We start from the raw sequence: 10,983 nt of genomic DNA, 5'->3' as shown, positions 1-10,983 counted from the left end.
CTAACACATATATATGGAATCTTAAAAAAAAAATGGTTCTGAAGAACCTAGGGGCAGGACAGGAATAAAGACGCAGACGTAGAGAATGGACTTGAGGACACGGGGAGGGGGAGGGGTAAGCTGGGACGAAGTGAGAGAGCGGCATGGACATATATACACTACCAAATGTAAAACAGATAGCTAGTGGGAAGCAGCCACGTAGCACAGGGAGATCAAGTCGGTGCTTCATGACCGCCTAGAGGGGTGGGATAGGGAGGGTGGGAGGGAGACACAAGAGGGAGGGGATATGGGGATGTATGTATATGTATAGCTGATTCACTTTGTTGTGAAGCAGAAACTAACACACCATTGTAAAGCAATTATACTCCAATACAGATGTTAAAAAATAAAACAATGTTGTGTTGATTTCTGCTGTACAGCAGGGTGGTTCAGTTATACGTATATATACATTCTTTTTTTTTTAGATTCTTTTCCATTCTGGTTTATCATAGGATTTTTTTTTTTTTTTTTTTTGCCGTACGCGGGCCTCTCACTGCCGTGGCCTCTCCCGTTGCGGAGCACAGGCTCTGGACGCGCAGGCTCAGCGGCCACGGCTCACGGGCCCAGCATCCATGTATTTACTTTTAATATTCTATATTTCTAACATTACTGATTTATTACATATGTTGCAAATCATATAAAAAAAGTCACGAAAAATAAGATAAAAGTAAGGGTTCAGCAATCTTTCTGTACCCTAAAAGATTGTCAGGAGATGATATATTTGAAATACGGAAGTATAATTATCAGCATCAGACAAACATCATTCAGTAACATGCTCTACTTAATATTAAAACCAATGATCCATATTTGAAATTTAGATAAAAGCTACTAAAGACTGAAAGGGTGTCAGTGAATTGATATGACCTTGATTCCTAGTGAGAAAGGTCAATCTGTCCTCTCAATCCAATCAGAGAAAAAATAAAATATTGAGGTTCTGGATTATGGTTATTGGGATAAAAGATTTTTTTATATTTTAAAATATTTATTGTAGGAGTTGAGGTACATATTTTAAAAAGTTGAAGTTGGAAGTTAATTTATACACCTAAATTTTATTTTATTTTTTTTTTTGGTTTTCCTCTGAGGAATTAATTTTTCAGATATCTTCTACTCTTGATACCAGTATGTTTGTTTTTTAAAGTAATTTTTTTATCTTTTCCTAGAAATCTTTCCCTATTCCTAGCCCATGAAGATATTCTCCTATTATTTCCCTAGAATCTTTATTGTTTTAACTGTTACTTTTAGATTTACAATCCAACTGAAAATAATTTTTGAGTATAGTGTGAGCTGAGAGTCAAGAATTTTTTTTTTTTTTTTCTTGGTGGATATCCAATTGGCCCAGAATCAGTTTTGTGGGGCAGTGGAAATGCCTCTCCCTGCCACTATCTGGTACCACTTTTTTCACTAATCATGTGTCCATAATATGTAATGATCTGTTTCTGGACTCTGTTCTACTTCATTGATTTATGTGTCTACCCTTATGCCAGTACCATACTGCCTCGAATAATAAAGTGTTATAATAAGTCTTGGTAAAAAAAAAAAAAAAAAAAAAAAAAAAAAAAAAAAAAAGATTTGCACAGAACTAAAGTTATAGATTATGGTGATTCTTTGTATAATTCCTGGTGCAAGTAGGTACCAAATGTTTTCTTTCGGTTTACCGTACTCGATAACCGTGCTAACTTAAGGTACTGACTTCCATGAGACCATCTAGGCAGGCATAGGGTGGGAATATGTTTTGAATTAAGGATCCCTCCACTAGCTGTGTATAATGGACCTTATGTTTGCAATAACCAACAGTTAGAAGTGGTTAGATTTTTTTTTATTATTGTTTGCCTACTGACATTTGGAATTTTATGCAGTACTTATGTACTAGAAGTAGCTAATTAATTAGGAGGGCAGAAACATGAGTCAGGTTCTGGAGGAAGAATGGGTTAGGAGAAACAATGCATCATTTTTCAAGATTTGATACAGAAATCTCTATTGAAAACAATAACAAAACAAAACAAAGTATTATTTTTATCAGTTGCAATCTAGGAACCATGGTAGGTGGTGCTGTGAAAGGCTGCCCTGTTAGAGGCTGCAGTCCCCGAAGTCACCCAGGCTCTGAGCCCTCACTAGGAAAAGCATCAGTCACTTCCAGAAAACATTATTCAGGTCCAGTGGCACACCTGCAGTGGGACAGACTCTGGTGGTTTTGAGTACCACCAATCAAAAGTGACAGAGCCAAAATGGAAAACGGACCCTCAAAAGTGGTCGGGCAGATGAGGAGGCCACTGCTGGAGGACCAGGTGGAGGAACTTGGTCAAGCCATCAGCACCCTTTGGTACAGGATACATGTTTGCAGCAAGACGGGAGGAAGGGTACCATCAAAATCAGGCACTCTCAGCATGAGGCTAGGTGATCGTGGACTTGCCCACCAAGGGTTGGCAAGCTAGGATGAGGATGGATCTGTCATCCTTGAAAAACATAAACAAGAATGCAAGTATTATTGTATTAAGAATTAGTACAAGTATTGATCTTATTACTTTCAGAGGTGTTAGCAAGACAACCATTATGGGTGGTAAGGCACAGGAGGACGATGGCTGTGTTTTTACTATTTTTATTGTTTTCCTCTTGCACAGAGTACCCGGGGTGTCACACAGACACTGCGGGAGCCCGGTGTATAAGGCACAGTGAGAAAATTTGCAGCCCGTTAGAGAGCTAAGTGGGTTCCTTATGATCCAATGAATATACGCTGTAAATTTAAATAGAGTATAGAGTATAGTTTAAAACCAGTTTTTGGCTAAAGATTTTGTCAGTCGGTTCCAACCTGTGGGGTTTTTTCCCACACCAAGCCATTCTCCAACACCAGCTGGGTGTCCAACAAGTCAACTCAATTCCGACACTGTTCACCCAGAGATAGCATCAGATCTGACAGGTAGAGGGCTCAGTCCTGCAAGACTCTCCCCTTGAGCCCCACTTCAGACGCCATTCTGAAGTCCAGGTAATCACCCATGCTTCTGACCTGTGGGCTACAGGTGGAACATTCCAAGTTTCCTTAGGTTCGTTAATTGGCTGGAGAGACTCACAGAACTCAGACATTTTACTTACTAGATCACTGGTTTATTATAAAGGACGCAACTCAGGAAGAGCCAGGTGGAAGGGATTCATAGGGCAAGTAGGGCAAGGTATGGGGAAAGGGCGTGGAGCTCTTTCTGAGGTGGGTATGCTCCCTGAACCTCCAGTTGTTCACCAACCCGGCAGCTCTGAGAGCTCCATCCTTTGGGGCTTTTATGGAGGCTTCCCTATAGGCGTGATTGATTAAATCATTTGGTCATTGGTGATGGATTCAACCTCCAGTCCCTCTCCCCTCCCTGGAGGTCAGGGTGGTGGGACTGAAAGTTCCAAAACCCTCTAATCACATGGTTGGATCCCCTGAGGACTAGCCCCCAGCCTTAGGTGAGGTCCAAAAGTCACCTTATTAACAGAACAAAAGACGTCTGTATTGCTCTCATCACTTAGGAAATTTCAAGGGTTTTAGGAGCTCTGTGACAGAACAGCGACAAAGACCAAATATATATTTCTTATTATAAATCACAATATCACAGTGACAATTCAGGTTGCTGCTTTGAGTAAGATGAAGCGTCGTATAAGTGACAAGGAGCGCTCGGGGTTCCTGCTCCGAAGCCCCAGCCCAGCCAGGCCTCTGCGTCACTTAGGTCCCCAGATTCTCCAAGAGCAGCCAGAGGTCCTCAGTTTTATATGATGTCTCCTGATTTTTCTGATGCCAATTTTTTACACTGTGCATAGAAAACAAAACCTGCATGCAGACCTTCACCCAGCAGGCAGATTGCTCGTTGCTCCCTGTGACTTAAGTATTGCTGCTGATTTTAGGAATAGAAAACCGCCAAACACTGTCGCTCTCAGAACTAGAACTCACCTGGACAGACTTCAGAGCATTTCGTAACACATTTGTCAACAGGCAATGTCTCTGTCCTCCAAGTGTTACTGTTAGATACGTTAATTATGGAAAATCTCCTGGCACGCCCCCCTGCCCCAATACGACTGCTATGTATTCACCCACTGATTCCTCCTCCCTTTATTTATTCATTCATTCCCTCTGGCCCCTGCAGCTCGATGGCCCATAGAATTGCTGCCCTGCTACTAGACGGACGCATTGACCATTTACCGCTGTTTGAATGGCTTCTCTGTGCCAGGCACACGGCCTTGTTCCTTGGCATTTACACGCTCTTTCAATTAATTTACAAATGCTCTCCACTGATAGTCTCAGCTGGCCTCACAGCAGCCCTGTGAAGTGAGCAGAGGAAGTGTTTTTCTAGCCACCTTATAGGTAAAGAGGCAGAGGCTGAGAGGCAGGGCCTCCACCTGAGACCACAGAGCTGTACCCTTCACCTTCATCTGACCATCCCACCACCTGGTACCTGGGGCCCCCTGCAAGGGTGGGACATTAAGCATTGGACCAGTCTTGGAATCCATTTTGTCCCAAGGTACTTTAATTCTAAATCAGCCTGTCATTTTATGGCATGTGGGATATTTTTTCAGGTGCTACAAAAATACCATCTATTCTTAAAAAGCCACGTCCGTCTTATACTTTTGCACCTCTAACCTATTATAAAACCAAGTATTAGAAATGACACGTTGTAAAGGTAGTTTCAGGTGGTATGAACAGGGAAATTCATTTCCATCAAACGTACTTCTACGAAGTTCTGCCAAGGATCAGCCTTTATTGGTACCACAATTTAAAGTTTCTGAAAGAAATGAGAAAGCTTGGTGATAATTTTCTGATTCTATGTTCTGCCCCAGGAAAGCTTTGCTTGCTTTCCTACCCCTCTTTTAACCTCATCCTTGCCCAGGACCACCCTACATAACACCTGCCAGCCTTTTCGCAGCACAGCTCTGAGTTTAATTCTCAGCAATTTCCAGGCCTAATTTCTTTTTCCCTGTGTATCACAGATTCCTCTCTGTGGTATTTCTTCTACCTGAGAATCTTCCTCCTTCCTTCCTATTTCCTTCTGATTTCTTCCTTTACACTCTTCTCTCTGCCCATCTCCCTTCTTTCCTCACTCCCTTTATCTTACTCCCCTCTCTTCTTGAAAATTCATCACTGTTGGGGAGAAAGAAAGTTTCCTCTGCCCTTCTAGATTCTTCTGACCAGTCTAAGAATTAAATTGACATGAGACAGATTAACAGGAGAAAATCCAACAAAAGTTTAATAACACGTATACATGGGAGGGACCCAGGAAAACTGAGTAACTCACCCAAGTGGCCGAAACCCTCATCTTAAATACCATCTTTAGCTAAAGATGAAAGAGCGTGTTGAGGGTAGTGGTTTGAGACTTCAGAGGGGAGGAAAGCAGTTGACCTGGAGATAGAAAAGCAAATGCTTGGTAAATAAGTGTTTGCTGGGCCTACAGAGACAATGGGACCCAGAGGGGGCCTCTGATCTCTAGGCCCTGCTGAGTTTCTCCCACCACACTTAGCCCATATTCTTTGCTGATATCTCTGGAGATAGCTCTATTCCAGGAAGAGGCCCTCCATCTAAATTTTTTAGGCATTTAGGGGGAAGGTCAAAGTTTCTTCCTGAGTCTATTGGGTCTTCGTTGTTTTCAGCTCGAAATAATCCACATGCCAGAGAGACATTTTGGGGTGGAAGGTTTTGCTCCCCTGCCCCGTGTTTTTTCTCGGATGCTCGACTCTATGTGAATTTTTTGCTTCTTCTAGCTCAGAAAATGAGCACAAAGCAATAAGGCCAGCACAGTGTTTTGTAGCCCATGTAAAAGACAGTAGAACGATATCACATAGTTTACAGATTAAAATGACCCTATTCTATCTCCGTGGAATCCATGTCTTGCTTATAAACCCGCCGTTCCAAGGAAAACTAGCAAATCTACGTGATACATTTGATTGCTGTGTTTTCCATCTGGGAACCTGATTGATCTGACAGACTGAGTAGTGTGCACTTAGCCAGACAGCTCCCAAGGGACTGCACAGGTGATGAGGAGATTTTCTGTATATGCTGTTAGAGTTGAAGTTAGCAATGACTTCTACTCCATTTTTTTCAAGCTTCTGATCATTCATTTATTTTTCTTTAACTTTTTATTTTATATTGGAGTGTAGTTGGCTAACGATGTTGTGATAGTTTCAGGTGTACAGCAAAGTGATTCAGTTAAACATAGACACGTATCTGTTCTTTTTCAAATTCTTTTCCTGTTTAGGTTGTTATACAACATTGAGCAGAGTTCCCTGTGCTATCCAGTAGGTCCTTGTGACTCATCCATTTTAAATACAGCAGTGTGTACGTGTCAGTCACAAGCTCCCTGACTATCCCTCCCCCCACCCATCCCCTCCCCCACCCCACCCCCCGGTAACCGTAAGTTGGTTCTCTAAGTCTGTGAGTCTGTTTCTGTTTTGTAGATAAGTTCATTTGTTCTCATCGTTCATCTGTGATGGGAGTGGAGAGACTCCCCAAATATAACAAGTTCAGACCTAAAATCGGAGGGACACCAAGGATGGGGGCTTTGGTGGAAATGGAGAAGGGAGCACATTGGCCCACTCAGGTGTTCAGATTCCCAGTCGCCCTCCAGCTGGGGTGGCTGGTTCCAGTAACGGCACGTCTTCTTCTGCAGTGCGGCACCGTGGACCAGGGCCTGTATGTGAACCTGACGGAAAGGAACCTTCAGGACGCTCAGAAGTTCATCCTGATGCATGAGGTGGTGCAACCAGTGACTGCAGTGCCCTCCTTCATGGAGGACAACAGCCGCTTTTCCCACGTGGCCGTCGACCTGGTGCAGGGCAGGGACGCACTGATCCACATCATTTATTTGGCCACAGGTAGGAGCTCGCCCTCCTCTGAGGAGCTTTCTATCATCTCCTGATTTTGTGTTTTAAACTCTAAACACGAGATCTCAATGTCAAGCTTTGGGCCTGTCTTCTTTCCTCCAAGCAGCAAAGCCCAGGATGCTTCCTTATCTTCATCATCCTCCGAAAATAATCTTATCATCTTTTTTCACTGTGTTAGTTATCATTTTTATTGGAAAACCAAGGCCTGATTTCTTTCTTTCAATTTCATTGAAGTAGAGTTGATTTACAATGTTGTGTTAATTTCTGCTGTGCAGCAAAGGGATTCAGTTACATATGTGTGTATTCTTCTTCGTGTTCTTTTACATTATGGTTTATCGCAGGATATTGAATATAGTTCCTGGTGCTATACAGTAAGACCTTGTCGTTTATCCATAATATGTATACTCTCTTGCATCTGCTAATCCCAAACTCCTAATCCATCCCTCCCCCACCTCCTCCTCCCCCTTGGCAACCACAAGTCTGTTTCTCTATGTCTGTGAGTCTGTTTCTGTTTCATAGATATGTTCATTTGTGTCGTGTTTTAGAGTCCACATATAAGTAATATAAGGTATTTATCTTTCTCTTTCTGACTTACTCTGCTTAGTATCATCATCTCTAGGTCCATCCATGTTGCTGCAAATGGCATTACTGCACTCTTTTTTATGGTTGGGTAATATTCCATTGTGTATATATATATATATATATATATATATATATATATAATCATATCTTTATCCATTCATCTGTTGATGGACAGGATGTTTCCATGTCTTGGCTATTGTAAATACTGATTTCTTAACTAGTATTTCTCAACTATTCATAAAATACATCTTTTCTTGGAAAGACCATTTTAATTCAGATAATTTAAGACAGTGAAATTTGTTAGAGGACATTGTCTGGTGAAATATTAGCCTGAGATTGTCATATGATTTCCAGTTGGTTTACAAACAGTGCTCACAGCAATATATTCCTGTTGTAGGATTGTAGGTAGAAGCATTCTGAAGAATATGTTTGGGGGCATAAATATGAAAATATTTTACAGAAAACACAGGCAACAATGCTTATCAAATTATCAGTGACAACTAGACCTCTTCGGTTTCCACAGTAACTCACCTGTTGAAGGCAGGTTCCATCTCTGTTCATTACGTAAGCAGAGCTGGGTGCCCTAGGCTGGCCTCGTGGCTGGGTCTTAGTTTTACAAACTTGCCCAGCTCTTTCTTGCTTCAGGTCCTCCAGTATAGAAAATTCCGCTTTGTGAAGTCCACCCTATCCCTACATCCTCTGTCCAGAGTTTTGTATAGTTGGCACTTTTTCATAGAACACAGTTTCCACTGTTGTTGTTAATAATATCTTATATCCATCAGACGGTTAATTTTATTTATACAGTTGCTAAGATTTACTGAGCTTTTGCTATTTCGTGGTTCATCTGAGTGCTGATGAGTGAGACGGTGAGCAGACCAGCAGCATCTTGCTCTATATTCCTGCGGGGACAGCACATAAGGAACCAACCACTAAGGAAATCGTGAGAAGTGATGCCAAGCTTATGCAGTGGGTGTGACTAAAGTGATGTGGTAGGAGAGCCAGGAAGGCTCCTGTGCTTGGCCGATGAGGTTAAGCTGAGAGCTGACCAAGGAGGAAGAGCTGGCTTTGCACAAGGAGGGACACAGCCAAAGAGCCAGGTGCAGCAGTGGTGAGCTCTGGCCGGTGCTGCTGTGTGGTCAGCTCAGCTAAGGACAGAGATGTGACCATTGCATCACCAAAGGAGGCCACTGGTGCCTCTAAAGGTCAGTCTGAGGGAGGAGTGGGGGACAGGGAGGGAGCATGGAGGAGGTTAGGGGGAAACAGCTACCATGAGCAAGGCTTCTGGAAGCTATTCAGTGAAGGCCTGTAGAAGATTGATGTGGTAGCCTGAGGGGATGGGACCTCAAGTCTGTTTTAAGAGCAGATAGGGATTGACCATCAAAGTGTCTATCTTGCTCACCAGAGTCTAAGAAGGAACCATGACCCTTTTTCTGCTACTTTCATCTTAATTCCCCCATAGGGTGTGGTAGCTTGAGGAATGAATGAAATGGACCTTTCCAAAATTTTCCTATTTTATTTTTTCCCATAAATGTTCTGGTTGATGCCACAGAGAATAGAGTCCTCGTGGAAATCTAGGAGGCTGTTGAGTTCCTCATCAGTATTTGGAGGAGGGATGGTGAAGGGAGATGGGCTGGTCCTGAGCAGGCCTGGGTAGATCAGCACAGAGCAGCCTATGGCCTCAACTTGAGAAACCTGACCTAGTCCACAACCAAGGCCATGGGCAGGTCATGTTTGTTTCCATTGTGCTTACTGGTTTGTAGATGGCCATCTTCTTACTGTGTCCTCACTTGGTAGAGAGAGAGAGATCATCTCTCTCCTATCTCTTCCTATAAGGGCGCTAATCCCATCATGGGGCTCCACCCTCATGACCTAATTACCTCCTAAAGGCCCCACCTCCAAATATCATTGCCTTGAAGATTAAGGCTTCAGTGTGACTTTTGGGACGACACTCACATTCAGTCCATAGCAATGAGCAACTTGTTCTGTCAACTTAAAACATGGCCACTGGGATAAAATATTTGAGGATTTTTATTACAAGCAACATGTTTGAACAGAATCTAAATGAAATTCCAACAGAACAACTTAGATAAATTACCAATCTGAGATTAAATTATAGTCAGCATCTGTGGCTTTTTAAACAGTACAGCCTTCTAGAAACTTGCTTGCTCAAGCCTGTTTTGAATGATCTCATGATTGGGCTGCTGCTCTTCCCCTCCCCCGCTGGTTCCCATCCCCTCCTCCGCTAAAGCTAGGGGATGAGCTCAGCCTGAAGTAGCTATGGTTACCCCAGGCTGTCTGATCCTGGCTCCAGGTTTGCAGATGTCATTCTGGTAATGATAGACCACAAGCCACTCAGCAAATGTCCTACAGAGATTCACTTTTTTGTTCTGCAGACCTGATTTCTTGCTTTTGTTTTAATCTACTGCCTGTTTGTAAATTCAGTCATGGCATAGCAAGATAACATAACAGCAATCACAGGATGGGATTATGGGGAAAGATGCCATACATAGAACTCTTCTGCAGTTTCCATGACTGACTAGTCAGGTTGTTTGTTAAACTCGGGGGGAAGGGGTTTTGCAGTGGGTGAAGGCCCCTTCCAGCAGGGAAATAACCAGGATACATAGGGTCCCAAAGAGAGCCCTGCTCCCAACCACATGAAGGGACTCAGGGCAGACATGCAGAGTTCTCCTAGTGTCTGGATACATAGATGGTATTTAAGTTTGTTTAGACTAGTTTGATGATTCTATCTAACTTTAGGACTTCTTAAAGTACAAATTTCGTGTCTCAACCAAGTTCTGGATCTTTTCATTTATCTCTTATAGCACTGATGAATACATTTTGAAGGTGATCTCTTCTTTTACAAGCTTTAGTTCAGAATAAAATTTAGCTTTAAAGGATATCATTTTTAATGATCCAGCAGATAGCTTTCTTCTTTATTTCCAAGGCACTGAAATGTAAAAATGGAATATTAGAAAGACTATCCAAAAATGCCGGTCCGTTTTAACTAAACCAGCTAAGAGCTGAACAACTCCTAACAAGTAGGGATGATAAAGATTACAGAATTTGACCTTTAAAATTCAGAAGGCTGATGTTTATGTGGCCTTTTATTTATATCTTGCCCAAGTAGTTTGTATCAAGTCAAACCTTGGATGCCTTTGACAATGAACTGAGTCCACATTGCTGTACCTTATTCAGGAATTAATAAGTACTCAGCCGACAGAGCATGAGGGTAACATGCACAACCAGGGAACGTGAAGATGGAATACTTCCTAACTTGCTAACAAAATCAGTTTGATATCTTGGGTTTGGGAATCAGGTTTTGTGATAACTTATTTTCTCTCACCTGGAGTTTACTTGAATAAGCACAAATTGGAGAACACCTATCCATGGCCATTTGAAAGCTGGTTAATTTTATTTGTCAGTATTATCTAAAAATTGAAGTGAAAAAACCTCTGTTCTTTGTGCAGTTCACTTTGCTTCTTGCAGCTTGAATGGCATTTCCCTGCTGGCCACCAGGGAAGGCTG

The 10,983-nt window shown here is 42.3% G+C and overlaps 1 protein-coding gene across 1 annotated transcript in view; it reads left to right on the top strand.

Moving 5' to 3' along the window:
- Nucleotides 1-10,983, top strand: part of SEMA5A (semaphorin 5A) — a 429,431-nt gene that overhangs the window by 273,292 nt on the left and 145,156 nt on the right. Inside the window, exon 12 of the mRNA XM_024120827.2 lies at nt 6,663-6,867. Coding sequence (XP_023976595.1) covers nt 6,663-6,867 — 205 coding nt within the window. The remainder of the gene's footprint in view (nt 1-6,662; nt 6,868-10,983) is intronic.

Source organism: Physeter macrocephalus, chromosome 8 (assembly GCF_002837175.3).
Source record: "Physeter macrocephalus isolate SW-GA chromosome 8, ASM283717v5, whole genome shotgun sequence".
NCBI lineage: Eukaryota > Metazoa > Chordata > Mammalia > Artiodactyla > Physeteridae > Physeter > Physeter macrocephalus.
The sequence above is the reverse complement of the archived record's forward strand: the minus strand, read 5'-3'. Positions and strand labels throughout refer to the sequence as shown.